Source organism: Guyanagaster necrorhizus (genome assembly GCF_019112545.1).
Source record: "Guyanagaster necrorhizus MCA 3950 unplaced genomic scaffold BT62scaffold_55, whole genome shotgun sequence".
NCBI classification, from domain to species: Eukaryota; Fungi; Basidiomycota; class Agaricomycetes; order Agaricales; family Physalacriaceae; genus Guyanagaster; species Guyanagaster necrorhizus.
The window spans coordinates 50,452-71,166 of NW_025064934.1; the positions used below are offsets into that span (position 1 = coordinate 50,452).

The 20,715-nt window shown below is 50.6% G+C and overlaps 7 protein-coding genes across 7 annotated transcripts; 2 read left to right on the forward strand and 5 right to left on the reverse strand.

Moving 5' to 3' along the window:
• The first annotated feature begins 291 nt into the window (after nt 1-291).
• Nucleotides 292-2,191, forward strand: BT62DRAFT_642031 (uncharacterized protein). Its single transcript, XM_043181733.1, has 2 exons — nt 292-453; nt 503-2,191. Exon 2 carries the CDS (start codon nt 505-507, stop codon nt 2,113-2,115), a length of 1,611 nt encoding a protein of 536 aa, XP_043033553.1. The 5' UTR covers nt 292-453; nt 503-504; the 3' UTR covers nt 2,116-2,191.
• Nucleotides 2,192-2,557: 366 nt separating this feature from the next.
• Nucleotides 2,558-3,356, reverse strand: BT62DRAFT_938388 (phosphatases II). The gene has a single exon (XM_043187533.1). It carries the CDS (start codon nt 3,295-3,297, stop codon nt 2,698-2,700), a length of 600 nt encoding a protein of 199 aa, XP_043033554.1. The 5' UTR covers nt 3,298-3,356; the 3' UTR covers nt 2,558-2,697.
• Nucleotides 3,357-3,763: 407 nt separating this feature from the next.
• Nucleotides 3,764-10,489, reverse strand: BT62DRAFT_938390 (uncharacterized protein). Its single transcript, XM_043187534.1, has 9 exons — nt 10,404-10,489; nt 10,284-10,344; nt 9,399-10,231; nt 8,204-9,346; nt 5,397-8,152; nt 5,042-5,339; nt 4,441-4,989; nt 3,962-4,394; nt 3,764-3,905 (listed from the first exon to the last, which is right to left on the reverse strand). The coding sequence occupies exons 3-9, from the start codon at nt 10,048-10,050 to the stop codon at nt 3,830-3,832; spliced, it is 5,907 nt and encodes a 1,968-aa protein (XP_043033555.1). The 5' UTR covers nt 10,051-10,231; nt 10,284-10,344; nt 10,404-10,489; the 3' UTR covers nt 3,764-3,829.
• Nucleotides 10,490-12,304: 1,815 nt separating this feature from the next.
• Nucleotides 12,305-13,177, reverse strand: BT62DRAFT_840452 (uncharacterized protein; the record flags this gene model as incomplete). Its single annotated transcript, XM_043182440.1, has 1 exon — nt 12,305-13,177. A coding segment is annotated over one exon (873 nt), but the record flags the coding sequence as incomplete, so codon positions are not given.
• Nucleotides 13,178-15,080: 1,903 nt separating this feature from the next.
• Nucleotides 15,081-15,780, reverse strand: BT62DRAFT_911405 (PEBP-like protein; the record flags this gene model as incomplete). Its single annotated transcript, XM_043183833.1, has 3 exons — nt 15,081-15,247; nt 15,297-15,426; nt 15,478-15,780. 3 exons carry the CDS (start codon nt 15,778-15,780, stop codon nt 15,081-15,083), a joined length of 600 nt encoding a protein of 199 aa, XP_043033557.1.
• Nucleotides 15,781-16,714: 934 nt separating this feature from the next.
• BT62DRAFT_1081140 (uncharacterized protein) lies at nt 16,715-18,223 on the forward strand (the record flags this gene model as incomplete). The annotated part of the gene is made up of 1 exon (XM_043179639.1): nt 16,715-18,223. One exon carries the CDS (start codon nt 16,715-16,717, stop codon nt 18,212-18,214), a length of 1,500 nt encoding a protein of 499 aa, XP_043033558.1. The 3' UTR covers nt 18,215-18,223.
• A 390-nt stretch (nt 18,224-18,613) lies between these two features.
• BT62DRAFT_642397 (uncharacterized protein) lies at nt 18,614-20,634 on the reverse strand. Its single transcript, XM_043181734.1, has 2 exons — nt 20,409-20,634; nt 18,614-20,360 (listed from the first exon to the last, which is right to left on the reverse strand). Exon 2 carries the CDS (start codon nt 20,356-20,358, stop codon nt 18,739-18,741), a length of 1,620 nt encoding a protein of 539 aa, XP_043033559.1. The 5' UTR covers nt 20,359-20,360; nt 20,409-20,634; the 3' UTR covers nt 18,614-18,738.
• Nucleotides 20,635-20,715: the final 81 nt, after the last annotated feature.

Here is a 20,715-nt window from a genome sequence, read left to right on the forward strand (position 1 = left end):
GTTCGTCGTGGCTGAAAGATACCTTTCTACATTGATTGGACAGCGGCCCGAAAAAAATGCTTTTGTTCCTATGTATCGCTCTAAGCAGGAGGGATTGATCCCTAATCGTAAGCTGTGCATTTTCGCTCAACATTATGTGGTAATTAAAGCGTGGTCTTTTGATTGTTCACATAAACGGTATATCATTGTCATGTCCAGCGGTGGGTGTGCCAGAAAGGAAGCACAATACGAAACAATAATTGTCCGATCAACTGGCGCATCAATTGTCTTGTTGCATGTCCTTTGCTTATTTCGCCCGAAATGGCTTTGTGGCAGCCGAAGTCGGTTTATAGACCAGTGGTCTTCTCCGTCGAGGGCATCATACCACATCTCTTCGTCCCGGAGACGATACCTCGATCCCACCCTCACTTGTATTCCAATATCTCTTTCCTCTCTACTGATATCCAGCTTTCGGTACGTGCCTTTCACTGTCGTTTCTGCAACCTACTAACCCACTCTGTAGCCATGTCTGCAGCTGTCCAAGTCACATTTCAGATGCTCCCCGTCGAACTCATCCTCAAAATCTTCCACATGACCACCTTCGACGGTACTGACCACAACGTCCCATTGGCTCTCAGTCATGTCTCCAGGGGCTGTCGCAGCATTGTCAGCTCCGAAGCGCGTCTCTGGACGAACATCAAGGTCGACAATCAATCTGCGGTCGGACACCCGCGCAGAGTGGGCGCGAATCCCCAAGACGTCTTTCCCGCACTTTCCGTCTATCTCCGCAACTCCAGCCAACTTCCCTTCAACCTTTTGATTGAATATGTCGGACTCCCTCGATACGAAAAAGATCCGGGCTCGTACGACTTCAGTGAACCCCGCACGGACGGCTTCACGCTCTCCCATGCCACTCACCTCGGCAGCATACTCGCCGCCCATGTGCACCGCCTTCAAAGCCTCACCGTCGACACATTCTCCTGGGAGATATACACTCTGATCGTCAACCAATGGGCGGGCCTGCGCCTCCCGCTCGTCGGGAGTTGGAGCGTGAAATACGGCAACGTCCGAGATCTCTATTTGTTCAATGTCTATTCCGACATGTTACAATTTGATATCGGAGAGAGTGAGAATATCCTCACGAACGGTGGCGTTGCGAGCAGTCCGGATGAACTGGCCGGTATAGGTGGACACTATTTCCCGCGACTGAAGCGTCTCCGCCTTTGGGCGACACCGCACCAATGGACCTTCTCTACAAGGAACCTGGTCGAACTCGTCCTGAAGAACATGCCAGAATCACATCGTACTACCGACGAGCTCCTGCGAGTGATTCTAGCCAACAGCCAGCACACCCTGCAGATCCTGGAGCTAAATGGTGTCCTTCACCCATGGGTCAGCCCCCCGAGCGCTCGCTTGTCCCTCCCCGCTGTTCACACCCTCAGAATTGGATTTTCCTATGTCGAGGAAATCGCTACCCTACTCCGCATTGCCGAATTCCCCGCTCTCACCAACTTGTGGCTGAAGCATCTACTAGCCCTCCTAAATGAGAACACGCGACATCAGGAGGAGATGGCTGATATGTTCGACGCCATGGTGGACGAGCTGCCTTTGCGCCAGCTGACCGCGCTGTACATCGAAGCGGTGTCTTTTCCCAGGGAGAATCTGCACCGCATATTCACTTGGGAGGAGATACGCAATGGCACGGTCCCTCAGGACGAGTATCCCGACCCTATGCGATTCATATCGCAGCTCAATGCTCTGCAGTCGCTCACACTTGTCCGACCAGACCCGATGTTCCTCCAGTCCATGAACTACTCTCCGCCGCGTTCGTTGCTATTCCTTCCGTCGCTCTGGAAGCTCAGGTTCGAGACGTCGATTCCGACTGACTACTTGTGCATTGTAGAGTATTGGAGCTATCGCATGGGACTGCTAATGCATGCATCGGGGGGCCGGTACCTAGGGCCTGGTCTTGAGAGGTTGGAGTTGTTGCTTCCTGATACAGTGGACAAGGTCGGGCTGGCAAGATGGATACACAACCGTCGGCCGTATGTGCAGTCGATGGTTGTCGGTTTTCAGCCCGAGGATATTCCTTTTGTACTTGCAGAGGATGAAAGTGATTTTATGGCGGTAGATTAGTTCATCATCTGCGGGCTTTTCTTGCTATGTATTTCTATCACTGTCTTTTTCCCAGTATGGCTACTATCAAACTTGGATTCATGCTGCTATCGTAGTATCTCACAAGCTACGTCATCACTGTCAACATGAGTCTATGATAATGATGCCTTCCAATCCCTCGGCCCTCGTGCACGGGCCTCATGAGTATAAAAGATCAGCCGTGTTTGTTCTTTCTCTCCGTCGCCTCTTTCTTCCCCACCATCTATACCGTGCTCATGAACGCCTCGGTCGCTGACATGGAACAATCAATCTCTTGGCTTACTGCCGGCTCATGGGTCCCACCGTTCAAGTAAGTATATTATGCTCATGATGATGCTCTGGTATCCATATAGTACCCCCACCCCCGCTCCAGCAGACACTGCACTCTCACTCGGTGACACTCGCCCACTAAACTCAGTCTAATAAGTCCAAACAATATAACACGTAGCAAATTCCAACGTGCAGTTCATCACCTTTCTGGCCGCAAAAAAAAAATTAGGAACGATAACAAAAAATCCCCATAACAAAACCATACCCACCTTCAAGCTTCAATCTCAGCAGTAACTACCCCACCCGACGACGAAACTTCTTCACAAATTCAAACTGCGGTCCGGTCTCGGGACTGTGCGGATACCGCGTATGCTTCTCGACGGACCGCCACTCCTCCGCAATGATCATCAGGGCCTCTTCCCCGTCTCTTGCTACACCACTCTGCACCAGCCAACAGCCGATCACCATCCCTGTTCGCCCGATGCCGCCCCGGCAGTGGACCGCACAGATCCTCCCCCGCTCTTCATTATCCCGCAGGACGTCCATCACGCGATGCATGTACCCCACACTGTCTGGCAGGGACCTGTCGCGTATGGGGAACCGCTTGTATTCAATGGTTGTGGGATCCACCCCCAGTAGCGTCGCCCGTGCACAGAGTATGTGCGTGTAAGGCTTTAGCTCGTCGCGCTCGGTGAGGTCGATGAACGTCCGCACGCCCGCTGCGAGCAGGGCGTCAAGCTTGGGCTTACACGGAGCCAGGGGTGTCCATGGGTATTCGCACGCGATGAGGAAAGGTGTGGCCCAGTAGGAATTGGGTATCGGTCGTGGTCGGACAGCAGTGATGGCCAAAGGGCGTGATTCGTCTTTTGAATGGAAGTTGTGAGTGGAAAGCATAGCTTCGCAAAAAAATGGGGATTACTAGGGAACCGAGTGTGTCCAATTCTTATACTAATATACTAATATCTCGATTTTGGTCGTGTGACAGGTCAAACGCAAGGGATGCTTTTTTTTACTCGTATTCAGTACTGCCGCAGCGTGTACGTCGTGCCACGAAACGCGTGACTACCATGCGGTCCAATGGTAAAAACATGCTTCATTCTACAGGCCCACGCATTTTTTGTGACTTGAAACACGTGGTTTCCTCGTCAAATAAGAGGACGCAATACATTCGGTCTACGAACAAGTTTACATTTCGAAATCTTTACAACAAAACTTCTACACACAGTTGTTCTACACACAGCGATCCGCGTCCGAAAACAAACAGGTATAGCGAGGATAGTAGTATGAGCAACATACAACATCAGGAAGCATTAAGATCGTAAAAGCACAGAGGAGAACCAACTGGCAACGGATCCGACACCTCGTGTTCAAGAAGATATTTCATCCGTTAAGCAGTCGGTGAAGCAAAAGGATAGCCAAATATCTCTTAGAGCCTGACATGTCGGGCAGGCGTTGGCCGACCTTTCGGACGAGGCCTGCTGAGCCTCAGAGAATCGCCTCGCCTACATGAGCAAATCAGACCCAACAACAAAAAGAAAAGCAAGAGAACGAATCTCACTTCATGTTCGTCTTTGGTGTATTCTCCTTCAACCCGGTCGAAGTCTTCCCATTCCTCTTTGCCCATCCGATAGCAGTACGCCTAGCAGCCGACCCTACACGAGGACGAGTAGCCGCCACACCCCACATGGTCTCCTGCTTAGGCTCGTCAATCGAAGGACTAAACGGCTTAGAAGCCGATGGAGCGTTGGCATGTGGCGCGATATCCCCGAGCGGAGAGCTTGTGGCGTTCCGATATACATCCTCTTGCTTCGTGATGAGCGGGGATGCAGCAGCTGCTTTCAGCACTCTCGTCGAGGGATAGGGCGAAGCCCTCGAAGATGTGCGGGAACGGACACGCTTTGGTCGGAGCTCCGAGGGTAGCGGCCCGTAGTTCTGGACGGAATGTTCTAGCAGCGCTTGCATGCCGGCAGGATGTGTTGGCGGATCAAAGCCTACGAAAAGTCAGAACCTATACACTCGTCATGCGGATACACTTACATTGCAATGCAAACAACGAAAAAGGCGTGTCAACCCATACGCGTTTGCTCTCCGTTACCGCAGATTCCGCTTCATCACGCAGCTCGTAGTACCTCCTCAGAGCAACGATCCCGCGTTCATCATCCCGTGTAGCGGTAGCAGAGTGAATAGATGCAGTGTCTTCATCTACAACAAAGACCGGCTGGATGGCAGCATGACTGCTGGCTTTCTGCTTGTCGGGAGAAGACATTGGGGTTGCCTCTTCTTGGATCGTCTCGTAAACCGACGACCGCGAGGTTGGAGCATGTGAAAAGCGTTGACGGTGACCATGTCCCCGCGCTCGAGCACGAACTCTATTGTGCTGCACACTGGACATGGGATGGGTGGCATTGGTGAGCGCAGCATTGATCTCTTCAAGATCGATGCTCGACTGCGATCCTTCCGACATCGATGATCCGTCAGCAGGTGACAGCGGTGGTGTGTCAGATCCAGATGTTCCGGAATTCGAAGTACATGTGCTGGAGCATGACCGAGATAGAGGCTCAGGTTTAGTGCAGACGGTCGCGCCGACTAAGAACAGGCGGACATCAGACAAGACATGCGATCTCGCAGAGTAACTTACAAGAAAAGGACATATCCTCCCCGTCGGCAATGAGACAGCTTTCCTCCAAGCTATGCCTATCCAAAAGTCCCTGCTGAGCTCGGATCATTCGCTCTTCTCCAAACTTTGTAGACTCGGCAGTAGAGGCAATCGATGGCTTCATGACGATTCGAGCTTTAACTGCACCACCCTCTTCCACGTCGCCTTTCATTCGGAACTCTGAATGTTTTCTCTTCTCGACACGTATACAGGGTGACTTGTCGATATCCATAATCGATCCAATGGACTCTCTTCGTTCATGATGTCCTCCTCCAAGCATCTAAAGAGATACGGTTGTTAGCGATCTTTATCAATCAATATACGAAACCGAGCCTACGCTGATCATTGTATCATCTTCTCTGGGTCTATACGCAATTCTTGCATTCATACTCGGAACTGATGGCGGACGGAACACCGGCGGTGCAAGATGTCCCCTTTGACGTCCATACTCGTACCCATGCCCAAATGGCGATTCTTCAGTCTCACTCGACCCGATGCCGGTATGATCAAACAACGAATCCACTGCTTCGGACCTAGGGCTACCGACATCCATGGTCGAGTCAAACGAAGACTTTACACTCTCTGAAGGTGACGCAAAAATAGACGTTAACACCTCGTGAGGAGCGGTATCGAACATCTTGTCTCCAACACCCGGCCGCCCCAAATGCATCGCCGGAGAAAATTCACTTGCAGCCGAATCCTGAGATCGATGGTTGTGCCTCGCCCAAGCGGCCCTTCCAGCATTTGCACCACGTATCGCATGCAAATTCCCAACCGAGCTCATACCGTTCATCGAGTCATCCAGTCTGTGGCCACCGCCAAAGCCGATGCCAAAACTGCGATTGTAGCGGCTACTGGGGGGAAATTGGGACGAGATAGAGAAATTCGACTCATTTCGACGGCCAGAAGGCTTGAAGTAGAAACTGGATGCATCACTGTCGACTCTCCTCCGCCTGGGAAGGAACGCGAATGCATCATCCACGCTCATTGACATTGACGCCAATAGACTCTCCGAAGACGGCCTCTCCTGCAAGCTCGGAAGGCCACAGTCACCATAATAGGATGGGTCAACGACTCCAGGGTTGGCAACACGTCCGTAGGATGAGACTGAAGCGAAGCCCATCGCCGGTTCATACCTATTGGGCTTGCTATACGCCGCAGCAGAAGGAGGATAGAATGTGGGTCGATCATCGGGAAACTCAAAGCCCCTCCTTACTTCCTCAAAGGAGTCAAGGCCGGTGAAACTAGACCCAGAAGTATTTCTTGAGTGTCCTCCAGTTGGCCTCTTCGATGACGAGTCTGAGTTCACCCACGCGCGGGGCACTTCGGACACTTCGGCGAGGATGGACTTGCGAACGGAGTCATCCTTCATGTAGCTACCCATGGACAGTGAACGAGCATGTGCAGGCGGGGGGATGATATCAGATAGCGTCATTGGTTTCTCCCTTTCCTCTGAAATGGGAGGGGAAGAGCTCGAACCTCCGAATTTGAACTTGTTGGGTTCGCCGTCGGGCGGATGCGAACCTGAAGACGAGGGGCTCTTGAACTTGCCGCACCCAGCTCGACCGGACTTCTCATCGGTGAGGCTGTCTGTCGCAGACAAAAGAGTGGGTTGCTTCATATCGCGGACCTGCGAGGTGGTGTACATGTCGAAGGAAGATCTGCTCTTCGACAGTTCTTCATGCGAGGCAGAATCACGCAGTAAAGTGGGCTTCTGTACGTCCTTGAGGGCAGTCGCCAATTCGGTCCACTCCTGCAAACTGTCACCTGGAACTCGAGGCGGTGGTAGAGATGGAATGGAGGGGATATCGACCTGTAAGAAACCATCCCTGATAGGACCTGTTAAACTGTAGCGCAAATCAATCTTTGCTGGAGTCCGGAACGCCTTCTCCAACTGCTCCACGAAACTATGGCGATCAGATTCACCCGACTCATTCAGTTTCCGCAGCTCGCCCGTGAAATCGAATGACTTGTTCATATCTTCCTCAGCGGACTGAAGGTCCGCATGGTGTTCCTGCTCGTCGACCACTTGTGCATGGAAAACTGGAGGAGCCGGAACGTCAACCTCCATCTCCTCGTCGACAAATGACAATCCCCCCAGTCGATCATTGATGAACGATAATGCTTCATCATGATGGTCCATCGCATCATCCGCGCCGCTCCTCTTGCCACTCTCGACAATCTCCCAGTAGTCCATGATTTCCTCCTCCTCCTCAGCCTCTATTACCGACACTTTCTTCCCATGCAGGATGAACTGGAGCTCATCGGGGATATCAGAGTCGGGATCAGAGACGTCGACGTCCTCAGCATACGCAGAGACATCAGAGCCACCCATAGTTCCCTTCATACCAAGCATCTTACGTGCACCCGGTGCGAGCGGTCGTCGGGAAGTCGTATCCTCGTGTTCGGTACTAGCCCGAGATGCTCTGTTATCGGCGCCCAACAACGCCCTCTTTCGCATGAAAATGGGATGATTCTCCAGCTCGTTGAAGCCCTTGGAGGACGTCGAAGTTCTAAAACCAGTGATAGACGGCCTGAACGTTGACGGAGGAGGTCGTGCTGCTTTCTTGACACTTTGGGTGGGACTTTGTGCAACAGCCTTCAAAACTCTGGACTTCGCAGGTCTGAGCGGTCTCAGTACAGGTGAAGGATCTGGGGCCGGCCCAGGTGTAAAAGTCCGTTCATGAGTACACGTGAAGGCCGTGGACAGGGACCGTGGCGGAGGCGGAGGCGACGAGGGCGGTTTGACCGGAGGAAGATTATCAAGCACTGGCCAAGGAGCAATCTGCTTCCCGAGCTCAAGCTCACTCGCACGCTCCTTTACAAATCCTATTTCGCGCTTCTGCCCAGATTGAACGTCTGGAGGAGAGGTGCGCACGGTAGCTTGTGCATGTGGACGCAATGAAGTGATCGATGGTCGTGCTGGACGCAATGTCTTCGCCTTCATCTTTGTAGGAGTCGTGTCGGACACTCTTGTATTCCGTCTAGCAATAGGCGAAGGATCAGATGTCCCACCGGGTGTAGCCTCCAAGTCCAACGTATTGATCAGCATTGCGAGGTCATTTGTCACTGCGTCCAGGACCGATAAAGCGCCTAGGAATAACGTTCAAAATAGTGAAAGAAATGCCAGAAAATAGGACAGACCATCTTCAGGATCCTCGTAGATTCCCCGAGGCCTGGCTTTGCCCAGAAGTTGGTCAGAAGCTGGTCTTGGACGGGCTCGACGGACAGGCGTAGCCACCAGCACCTCATTCGTTCCAGGATCCTCATGACCATCACAAGTAGCAGTCTCCACTGTCACAATTGGGCACTCTTTGCTGTTCACAGAACCAGGCGGACCTTCCCCTACTTGTCTCGCTTCTTCGCCCTCTCCACCCATACCGATCTCCGGCAAAATATCATTCAATAAGGTCCTTTTCCTCCCTTCCGAACTCCTCCTACCCTCCCGACTATCCCTTCTCTTCTGCTCCTCCTTAATACCTTTCTTGATCCCTCTTTCCCTATCCCTCACCTCCCTCACGGTCTCCAAACCCGCTTCATCCCACTTTACCGATGTGCCTGAACCTGATGATGCGCGAGAGGTACGCGAATTCGGACGAGGCAAAGAGGCAGTGGACATAGCAGAGGCCGGTCTGGCCATGACCACCGCAGACTCAACCGAAAATCGATTGTTATCGACTACCGGAGGAGGAGCCTGAGACGCCGTAGAAGAAGGCGTAGATCTGCCTCGTGTAGCAGGCAGCTTCATCGTCATAGCCGAAGGGAGGCCAAGCCCGAGGATGCTTCGTTTCTTATTGAATCCAAGAGTCTCAGTAACCTCAGGACTGGTCGTCAATGCACCCGCCTCGAAGCTGCTAGTAGAGGGGGGCTTGAGCTTGGGCTCCGTCACCTTCTTCTTCTTCTTCTTCTTCTTCTTCTTCTTTTCAGTATCCTTCTTCTCAGTCTTCTCCTTCTTCGGAACGTCCTTGTGCTTTTTGGGCGCCTGAACCTCATTACCTGGATTCTTCAGTTGAGCCCAGCTCCCGATACGGGCTAGGGAACGCATAGCACGCAGCGCGATGGAACCCTGGCGTGGATTCTGATTCTGATCATTGGGTGGTGCAGGAAGTCCTCCAAGCGTCGGTGTTCGTGAACGGGGCTGAGGCTGGGGAACGATCTCAGGAGAGGAGAAATTATTCGCCTGATAAGTAGGACTGAATGTGTTCGGGGCAGAAAGTAGCGCCCCAGAGTCAAGGGAATTGAAGCGCGTTCTAGCCTCTTGCGGAGGAGATTTGAAAGGCTCGGGAGCTGAAAATGACTCTATGAGAGATTATTAGACGAAAGCAGCACGCAGACTTACTCTTCGACCTAGGTATAATGTTCGGCCGTTGCGAATCCTTGCCCTTGTCTTTCGCTTTGTCCTTCTCCTTCGAATCTTTCCGTCCTCTCCCCATTGCCCACCATTTTTCCTTGCTCCCTTCTTCTTTCTCCTTCTCCTTCTCCTTGGCCTTCGCCTTAACAGGTGGCACATTTGTAACTTCTGTCATGGATCCACCTCCCCACCCCATCCCATCCAATGCCGCCCTGGATTTCTTCTTCCTCACTAAAATAATCTCTTCGATATCCGGATCCTCGGTAGGATCCACGTAAATTTCAAAACCTCCCCTGGCAGATTCGGTGTTACCGCCAACGCGCCGAACGACGTCGGAAAAGTCCCGCATCTTCTCCCGCTCCTTGATGCCTCCCCCAACGCCTAGCATGCTGAGTTTGGATTTCTTGGGGACAAGGCGCTTCCTGGGGCTGGCCTCCTTGGGAAGTGGAGTGAGCGCAGAGGGACTCGCCCTTGAAGCCCATGGTGAATCGAGAGGGTGAATGGCAGACGGCTCAGATGACAAGCCTGTTGCAGAAGGCGTGGTGCCAACAAGGCGAATGCCGGGGACATCGGATATTTCTGGTGGTGGTGTTGTTACCGCTCTTGACTGTTGAAGCAGTGGATGGCGCAGCGTCGTCATGATAGTTAGTGTTGAAAATCGTCAAAAACCGGGAAGTTCGTTAAAAAGATCAAGCAGAAACAGAAATGTCGTAAGTCGAAATATCAATCGTTAAATCAGTCGTGTTATTGTGTCAATTGAAATGAGCCGTAAAAAGGCGGTTAGTTGTAATTGTTGGTGAGTTTTGCGATATCGGGCAAGTCTAGAGATTCATGTCAGAGGCCAGCAGCGCGTGACAACCACAGAGCACTTACTTATTCGTTACTCACCTTGAGTATACGTATGCTAGGAAGGATGGATATCACCCTTGGAAATCTGATGACGCGAACTAACGGTCAGGACGATGATGGTGAACATGAAGAGCGCAAACGCACAAATTCTCGACTTTCCTCAGGACTCCGGACGCTCTAACGCTGAGCCCAGTCCCCTCTGCCGCAACAGAAATGCCCTGCCTTCCTCGACTCTGGATATCTATTGGCGTAGTCAGCATATGCTACCAAGAGCAACAATAACAGCTAGGAAACGCGCCTACTCGTTTTACCTCTAACCCAAAATCGGCTGCCAGTCCGTCAGAATGACGGTCGAGGGGGAGAACAAAGCGATCTCCGACGGACGGGAATGTTGAACTTCGATCACGTGATGGTGACCATAACGTTAAATTTAGATAATTATTTTAAATTTCAAATTTCACCAACGAATTTGACATTGATCTTCGCTTACATAGTGCGCAAGCGCATACCGAAATAGGTTGGAAATAGGACCAAGAAATCACTAACAGGAACCTTGACAAATGCAATTGGTGCCCGATACTGTAGTGACATCGTGAACTTTCTATGAGAGGTTGTGCGTTCTCCAGAAAGGAGCGGATAATGTTGACAATAACATCAAGGGACAGGAACATCGACACGTACGGCTATGTAAATGCTTCTGGAATAAATTTATTTTAGCAATTTTCACAGCTAACGCAGCGGTGAGAAATAGTTAGAACTTATTACTGTCTCCAGTACGACGCCGGAAAGTGACTATCTCTAGGACGGCTTTTTATGAGATCCCTGGTCCCAAGCATAGCCACGCGCAGGCTAGTAGGGCGACCATCCACTAGAGAAGGTGAGCACTAACAGATAAAATTTCACCGTCCGAGTCGCCATGCTAATCTTACGAAGTCTAGGGGAAAAAATGTGGAGCCGTAATATGTAACCTAGTTGATATGCTCAAAGAAAGGCTGGCAGGAGTCACAGTACTACTTGCGAGGCAGTCCTCGGTGGTTTGGTTGTAGGAGAGAGGGGTACACAAAGGGACGGAACGAGCAACGGGGAAGCTACCGGTCTTCTCTGTATCCTATTCTAGGCACGCACTACTTATGCCTGTGTTAAAGAGTGCCACTGTGCGTCCCGGTCACAAACCATGCCCAGGACATGACGAGCTCCTGTACGGCCATTCAACGTAGGAGAAAATGTGCGCAGGCAGAGGTCGACCAAGTAGTGTCTCTCTCGTTTATACTTTTAGAACCTGAAATTGTCTCCAACCCATACGGCTAATGCTAATTCCATACCTATCGAAATTTTAAGCTACGGGAATAAACCGAAAGATACTCTTTGACTACATATCGCCTACGTACTCGATGTCCTTTTCTCCACCCACTGCGACATTTTACAAAAATTTTCTCCTTCCAGAAATATCACAATCATGGACCCTTGGTGTAATATACAGAAGACAGATTAATCACACCCAAATAAAGGCAGAGAACGATACGAAATGGAGAAATTGAAGGAGCAAAAATTGTAGGACAAAAAAAAACACAGAAGTAAAAGGTCGGACTTTAATCAAAGACCACGACGGTATCGAAGGAAAGCTCGACATTCGCCCTTCGAGTCATCAGACTTTCCTGCTCTCCGACAACCTCATCCCCGAATAGATCGACATGGACCTTCTCGAACGACGAGACCTCTAAACTCGAAGCTCGGGCATGCACCAACTCGGAGAGCTTGGGAAAATCGACTCCTCGGCAGCATATTTCTGTAAGCGCTGGACACGGTGTCAATGAACCCGGTTTCAGCACGTCCAACCAAACATCATCCACAGCAGTCAAACACATTTTCCCCACGGCAGGAAACCTGCAGAGAAATCTTCGCGGTGCATCGCTGTCACAGCAATGGATTCCATGCAGCTCCAGCGTCAAGAGCTTACTGTACGGGACAAAATCCTGGTTTCCCACAAACCAGTCTAGAAGAACCGTGGCATCCGGCAAACTCTCGGCGTCGTAGAAGCTCAAGCTCCTTGACAAATCTTCGAGGGCCAGCTCCACTAGAACCGGTAGTTCCATATGCTCCAGCAACCGGATCGCATACTCCGTGTCGACAAAACCGAAGGAGAACCGAATCAGGTTGGGCAAGCTAATGGTCGTCGCACTCGAATGCGGCAGCACTGCAGGATCGTCAAACCTAGGTCCCCACCCCACAATGGAAAGACACCTCAGCTCCGGGCATCCTTCTAAAATGGCTGTAAATTCCCGCAAAGTCGGCATAACGTCGCTCGCATGGTACTTGAGCTCCAAGTCCACCAAATTCCTCAGTCCCGATCCCGTCCAATCAACATGCACTCCCACCAGTCCCACCTCCTTCAACGCCGATATCCCCTGACCCCCAAAAAGCCGCAGCGGCTCCTTCAACCCTACGGGCTCGAACGTCTCCCCCTTTCCTACGAAATACGCGTTGCACCGCGACAATTTCACGGATCTCAGGGACGACATATCCACGCGCTGAGTCTCTTTCAGAAATGTCCACATTGGTGCCCATGTGTCCGTGAGGACGCTCAGGGACCTCCATCGGTTCGCGTGCGGCAAGAGAAGGCGCAGCACCACCTGCATGTCCTCTGGCCCGAACCCGTGTGAATGCTCATCCCAGTCCCAATCGGGGTCGCGAAAGTCCAGGTACAAATCAAGGGGATGGACCCTGGAGCGGCGGAGCCACGTCAAAGCGCATGAAAGCTGCCCGACGGAGGTAGGGAACGTGACGATAATATCCGTCCACAAGCTACCCGTAGAAAGCGCGACATTGCGCCACCGCGAGCAGACGTGGGAGAGGTGTACCGCGTTTGTTTGGCTGGAAGCATAAAGGAAGATGTACGATAGTAGTTCGTTGGGTACGCGTTGAGCAAAGCACGAAGCCGTTTCGAGGGCCATGATCCTCGTGAAAGGATGGAAGGAAACCTGAGTTGAAATGAAATTATCGACTTGGAATTGCCTTTCTGAGCGAACAATGGGCGTAGTGGCCATTGTCTGGCGTACCTGACTAAGAGTAAAATCCAATAACAGAATGCAAAGCAACAGCGTACGGGAACGTGGACGCAGGAAGGGAAGAGGTGCTGTGACAAGTCATATCACAGCTGTGGTGCTGAAATAATTTATACGTCTTCGGTACCGGCCATCACCTTCCAAAATCCCCACGGTTCGTGATATTAGGCGCGCACGTATACAAGAAACCCTCCCATTAAGGCGATAGCGTTCCAGTCTAGGACAAGGTGATGCCGCGAGGCGACCCCCGTGTCAAGCTAAGCGACATGTTGTATGCACCTGTATGTTGCAGTGGGTCCTTCCATCTGTTCAGCAACACGATATCCCTGCTTCGAGGTGACGGCGACCTTAGAAACATATTGTGTTTCGCATTTATCGCCTACAATCACCTCGCCAAGGCAGTACGGCCATACCATCACGGACTCCAAGGCGGCGGATCTAGTAGCAAACAGCAATAGGCGCCCAGGTATGATCGGCATTCCGACCAAAAGAGCTAGTTCACGCACGACATATATACATTCCATCGTCTTGGTGACGTTAAACGGTTGATGACAGCTGGTTAGAGCTTGATTAAGGGGATTATCATCCAAAAACAAGTGCGAGCCTCGTTCCAATCCTAATGAAGGATACGTAATCATCAAGGCCGAACAGCTCCCTTCCGATGGGATAATGAGAACCTCGGCCTTGTCCCTGTGCAATTGAAGATCCAGAGCCCAGAATGGTGTCCGTTGTTTACTATATGGAATAACAGAACTTATGTCCGAGAACGCGTCCACGCCTGGCACATGCTTGGCTCCCTAGTCGAAAATATCGGAGGAGAAAAGTGTGAAGAAAGCTAGCAACCGCATCGATCCGAGCTGTAAACAAGGGATAAGTGATAGGCGCTGGTTCACAGATACCTCATGTCGATACATTGAATTGCTCCCACATACTGTTTGTATACAGACACCAGTAGCTGGATTAGCAGATAAAACCCTGATGCAAAGAGTCATCTAACCACAACGACCGAAAAGAAATTTCCCAGTTGATTTTTACTTACTTCAAAGCACAAGACTATATGAAATTCACTCACCGGAACTGTTTTGTACTTCAGGTCCATCGGTTATGTCCGTCACAAACAGTATCCTGCTGAACCCGAGAATGTTGCCTGTTTGGTAGGAAGGCTGTTACTCCGTATGTAACTAGGTGAGCAAAAGGAGAAGTGGTGAAACAAAGATAACGGACCCGAAACATTTGCGCGCTAGTTGGTTTCATCAAGTATAGACCTTGCACCACACTCGGCCACTGATATTGAATCTAAGTAAAGAGAAAAGGGGGTAGGGATGCACATACTAACATCGACCACCATCACCTGTAGGGACTCTGAGTGATTGGCAGTCGCATTTCCGTGAAAAGCTTGGAAACTGAGGTGCAAGTTACGACGCCGTAGCTTGGTAACAAGAGGCGACAATACCTCAACTCCCTTTACAAAAAAATCAGATGAAAGAAGGCTTACTATCAGGCAGATGACAACGGCAGGATCATAATACATAGATCTCCATACTTTGGCGACGGTGATAAATCGCACGACCGCAAGAGCGGGGAGGAGTTGTGGCTGTGCCTGTTGGCCGCCGAGTCTCCATATCGTGCTGCTGTCACTTTCGTGAATCGTACCGATTGTGTAGAAAGGCAAGATCCAACGTTGAAAATACATCAGGGCGAACAAGTCAAAGAATTGAGATAAGCAAGATTATCAATCATCACTACGGGCCTCCCACGATTACTCAGTGGATCGGACCAAGAAATAACTGGCGCCGACAAGCTTCAGTCCATACTTCTTTCCGAACTCAATAGCGTTCCAGCTACGTCTCTGTGTCATTTCTGCCCCGTATTCAACGGCTCCCTGAGGGACAGAGAAACCTGCTGGCTCTTCAAACAGGAGGAAAGCTACGGGTGCTAATTAGAATCTCATCAGTGCTCGCAACTGATCACAAACTGTATCTATGAAGACCCGTGCCAGGAGGAGGTCCAGGAGGTCGATAAGGCGTAGTGGAGGTCTTGGTCTTGAAGGCAGTGAGATTGGTCGTCTCAGAAGCGCTCTCTATAGGCGACTTGATTCCAGTAATCTACATTAGCACGTCAGATCGCAGAACAAACAACACTTGCAGAAAACATACCACCCAATGCCTAAACTGCCTAAATTTTGGCTCTGCTCGCGATGGCGCATCTGGATCCGTCATAACGAGCGTGTAGGTGGGCTCGCCTTCGGTGCCAATATTATTCTGCATGGGCATGAAGTTGATCTCTGGTTCATCAAAAGCTTCTTCACGAGTGAGCTCGGAGCCCAGCAAGCCCTCCTTGCCGGTGGGGTAGATAACCGTGAATAGAACTGAGGGGGAGAACGCTTCGGGAATAACATCTGGTATGATCTTCTCTCGTTCAAGGGAGACGATTACAGATGATAAGGGATCGGTGGACATGACTGGTGCTAGAAAAGTAGTACAATTTCCCGCGAGTGCTGACGGTGCTGATCGTTTGAGGGAGACCTTTGTCTGTCTTATTAGTCGTAGTCATTTGCCAGCCGGGCCGGCAGCGGCCCGTTCTGACCCATATTTACGCGTAATGAAGTAAATGGAAGCAGGTAGAAGTCGACGAATGAAGAAGTCAGTCCAAGCGAAGCTGCTATCATTTTAGTATTGAATGAAGCTTCAAGTCTCCTACAACTTGAAGAAAACCAGAGAACAACCATGAGGGGCGGGATTTCACTTGAAGAAGTGTATACATTTCCTTTCGATACATACACAGTATTTTTGAAGAAAAGGTTAATTTCTGACAATCGACAGACTGATGAGGAGAACCTATGACATATATGGTGAATTTACAGCAAAACAATCATTCTGTTCTGGATCCCTCACCCTCTCTTACCTCTCTTGCAGATATGGAATACCGTGTTCCTAATACTTAGTAGAGAGAACCGACCTGACTGTTGGCATGATGACGGCGGTCAAAATTGAGAAAGATTTGAATCAGAATAAATTTTTTTGATTTTATCCACCACGTGATCTAGACGCGTCGAACTGAATCAGTAAATAACTAATCGATCGATCTCAACCTCGTCAGTCCAAAATGATATTACTTCCAGCTAATCCTATTCAGAGATATTGAACGTAGCAATGAGTGTCGAGACGGACCCTACATAGCAAAGATGTGGCATCCAGGACTCGCTGCCGAAAAGCGACATTCAGACTCCGATCCGATTTAAACCTCCCGGGCCGGACATCCTTACTCTTCCACTTACTTTGAAGCTCTACCACAACTCTTGGCTTATCAAAAAACACAAATCGAACGCCTTTTCCAGCGTCATTACCAAAGCCGGTATTAACCTGAGGAATAGAGACCTTGTTGTAAATCCCTATGTCAACTTCATCCGACAATTCCGTCGACGACACGCCCATATCCTCCTTCTTCCGTCATCCCACTGGTATCCTTCTCACCGACCTCGACAAGGCGCGCTTCGACAAAGAGATACCCCTTCTCGAGCATCAAGTCAGATACTTCAATGAGCAGATTCCTCTCTTAGTCTCACGGAGGGACCAAGTCACACTCTCCCTAGCAAAGCGCAGATCTGCTCTTGCACTTGTGTGGCACCTCCCGCCGGATGTCCTCAGAGAGATCTTCTCTCAAGTGGCTGCTGATCATGATAGTCTCGATCTCAGCGGTGGCGCGTGGACTTTAGGACAGGTATGTGCTCTATGGCGCGACCTCGTTCTTGACACGCCTTTGGTATGGTCCAGACTCACGTTGAAGGGCGTATACACCTCTCAGTCGCTCCAAGTCCTCGCCGAGTATCTTCGCCGTTCACGAAATTGTCCGCTGCATATCAGAGGAACGTTTATTGTACATCCACAGTCGGCCAGTGTCGATCTCTTTGAGGCGGTCTTCGAGATGCTAATAAAGAGCTCGCCACGATGGAAATTTGTATGTTTCGTGATACCAGCGGAATTCCTTAAGCATCTTTCTGCTCTATGTGGGAAAATGCCCCTTTTGGAGGAGGCTCGAATCCATTTGTGTACCTATTGCCGCGATAATCCTGATGGTGTCGAGTGGAGACACTTGTTTTCCAATATCCCATCTCTACGAAAGATGTCCCTTGACGGACCAATGCTTTCCGAACAGATGTTGACTTGGAACCATGTCACTCATTTCGCGGGAAATGTCGTTCGCCCAGGCGATATCAGGACTATTTTTAAGCTTCCCGCTCTTGTCGAGTGCCACTTGCGGTGTTACGGCTTCCTGGATGACTCTCTACAATCACCCATTCGGCACAACCGCGTCAAATATTTGGCTGTGAATGCCACGCGCGTGTTGGCCGTTCTCATGTTGCCCTCACTGAAGCACCTAGAAATTGACGAGCAATATGAACGAAACGAGCGTGTCTATGCCGAAGCGATGTCGGCTTTCATGGACAGATCTTCGTCTCACCTGCGCAGCCTATCCATGACCTGCAGGTCATTCAGAACACGGCTCAGACAACCCTATTATACGCAGATGGTCGAGGATTTTGCCATAACTATCCACACCTCTGCGACATTAGTAGCAATGTTCTCCTCGAACAGGTGTGACCTCTTTCCTAAACTGCGACGACTCCGTATCAGACTTTCCAGGGGAGTTTATCTCTCGAAAGATGTCCTGCTGCTCGTTAATTTCATCAGGGAGAGGTTGGATGAAGCAAAGAGTGTGGCTCTGGGTGTCGAAAAATTGGATAAGGTGTACATCTCGAGCCCGGTGCCATCCCATTTAGACAAATTTAGGAAGTGTGGGTTCGATGAATTTGAGATTGGTGTGTTGACGGTCGAGCAGCAACTCCACTACTTAGACCCGCCTTGGTTTGACCGTGCAATAGTAGCAGATTGACCTGGATATATACATGATAGATACGAAGTTTTCTGTTTATCAGCTGCTAGAATGTGATAATAAAGAAGTGTTTGCTGGCGATGTAATGAAGTTGCCCTTGGTCCCACTCGGCGTCTGAGAGGAATGATTCTGTCCCCATGTCTGTCTAGTATGACACTATGCACCGGTTCAAGACGGATCTGGGGTCGCGTTCTGCATGGTACATTGTCTAAGACGGATCTAGGGTTCGTGGCACGATAACAGAGAGCAGAAGTACCGGCACCAAAAATGGACATGGTCACCCATTGGATGATAGGCTCATATTCCGTGAATTCTGGAGTGATGGAACGGAAGGGGTGAAAAATCGGCTTCACACGGTTACATGCAACACTTTAATAATCAAGAGAAGCCATGGTATGAAGCAAAGTAATTGTGATATTATTTTTCATAATGTATACTAGGATAGCAAAGATGCAAAGAATGACCATAGTAGCCCAATTGGCAGGAAAAGAAATCCACAACGAGAAAGGAAAACAGATGGTGAACTAATCTACCGCCATAAAATCACCTTCATCCTCTGCAAGGACAAAAGGAAAATACTCGGGCTGAAAATTGACAACCATCGACTCTGCATACGGCCGACGGTTGTGTATCCATCTTGCCAGCCCGACCTTGTCCACTGTATCAGGAAGCAACAACTCCAACCTCTCAAGACCAGGTCCTAGGTACCGGCCCCCCGATGCATGCATCAGCACTCTCATGCGACAGCGCCAATACTCTACAATGTACGAGTACTCAGTCGGAATCGACGTCTCGAACCTGAGCTTCCGGAGCGATGGAAGGAATAGCGTCGAACGCGGCGGAGAGTAGTTCATGGACTGGAGGAACATCGGGTCCGGTCGGACAAGTGTGAGCGACTGCAGAGCATTGAGCTGCGATATGAATCGCATTGGGTCGGGATACTCGTCCTGAGGGACCTTACTATTGCGTATCGCCTCCCAAGCGACCGTGCGGTGCAGATTCTCCCTGGGAAAAGACACCGCTTCGATGTACAGTGCGGTCAGCTGGTGCAAAGGCAGCTCGTCCACCAAGGCGTCGAAAATATCAGCCATCTCCTCCTGATGTTGTGTGTCTTCATTTAGACAGTCTTCCAAATGCTTCAGCCGCAAGTTGGTGAGCGCGGGGAATTCGGCTATTCGGAGTATGGTAGAGAATTCCTCGATGTACCCGAATCCGATTCTGAGGGTGTGGACGGCGGGGAGGGGCAATCGAGCGCTCGGGAGGCCGACGGAGGTGTGAAGGACACCATTTAGCTCCAGGATCTGCAGGGTGTGCTGGCTGTTGGCTAGAATCACTCGCAGGAGGTCATCATTAGCACGATAGAAATCGGGGATATTCTGGAGGACAAGTTCGACCAGGTTCCTTGTAGAGAAGGTCCATTGGTGCGGCGTCGCCCAAAGGCGGAGGCGCTTCAATTGCGGGAAATAGTGCCTCCCAATACTGGCCAGTTCATCCGGACTGCACGCATCGCCACAGTTTGTGAGGATATTCTCACTCTGTTCTACATCGACCTTAAACATATCGGCATAGACGTGGAACAAACCGATATCTTGGACGTTGCCATATTCAACGCTCCAGCTCTCGACGAGCGGGAGGCGAAGCCCCACCCATTGGTTGACTATCAGAGTGTATATCTCCCAAGAGCGCGTGCGGACTGTGAGGCTTTGAAGGCGGTGCACATGGGCGGCGAGTATGTTACCGAGGTGAGTGGCATGGGAAAGCGTGAAGCCGTCCGTGCGGGGTTCAATGAAGTCGCCCAAGTCTGGATATCTCTCGTATCGAGGGAGTCCGGCATATCCAATCGAAAGGTTGAAAGGAAGTTGGCCGGAATTGCGTAGATAGACGGAAAGTGCGGGAAAGACGTCTTGGGGATTCGCACCCACTCTGCGCGGGTGTCCGACCGCAGATTGATTGTTGACCCTGATGTTCGTCCAGAGACGCGCTTCGGAACTGACGATGCTGCGACAGTCCCTGGAGACATGACTGAGAGCCAATGGGACGTTGTAGTCGGGTCCGTCGAAGGTGGCCATGTGGAAGATTTTGAGGACGAGTTCGATGGGGAGCATCTGAAATGCGCGCACGGGGACTTGAACAGCTACGGACATGGCTACAGAATGGGTTGGTAGGTGGAGAAACGACAAGGAAAGGCACGTACCGAAAGCTGGATATTAGTAGAGAGGAAAGAGAGATATTGGAATACAAGTGAGGGTGAGATCGAGGTATCGTCTCCGGGACGAAGAGATGTGGTATGATGCCCTCGACAGAGCAGGCCACTGGTATATAAACTGACTCCAGGTGCCACAAAGCCACCTCTTCCGGGGGAACTAAGCAAGCAAAAGACATGCAACAAGACAATTGACGCGCCAATCAATCGGACAATTATTGTTTTGTCTTGTGCTTCCTTTCTAGTATATACGGCGCCGGACATAGCAATGATATGTCATCTTTATGAATGACCAAGA

What these genes read in the sequence shown, in the direction of transcription:
- BT62DRAFT_938390 (XM_043187534.1), bottom strand. Translation starts at nt 10,050, where the DNA reads ATGACGACGCTGCGCCATCCACTGCTTCAACAGTCAAGAGCGGTAACA. An exon ending in CTACGAGGATCCTGAAGATG is followed by an intron (nt 8,153 to 8,203) that starts GTCTGTCCTATT and finishes CGTTATTCCTAG; the next exon opens with GCGCTTTATCGGTCCTGGAC. An exon ending in ACACCAAAGACGAACATGAA is followed by an intron (nt 3,906 to 3,961) that starts GTGAGATTCGTT and finishes TTGCTCATGTAG; the next exon opens with GCGAGGCGATTCTCTGAGGC.
- BT62DRAFT_642397 (XM_043181734.1), bottom strand. Translation starts at nt 20,358, where the DNA reads ATGTCCGTAGCTGTTCAAGTCCCCGTGCGCGCATTTCAGATGCTCCCC.
- BT62DRAFT_642031 (XM_043181733.1), top strand. Translation starts at nt 505, where the DNA reads ATGTCTGCAGCTGTCCAAGTCACATTTCAGATGCTCCCCGTCGAACTC.
- BT62DRAFT_938388 (XM_043187533.1), bottom strand. Translation starts at nt 3,297, where the DNA reads ATGCTTTCCACTCACAACTTCCATTCAAAAGACGAATCACGCCCTTTG.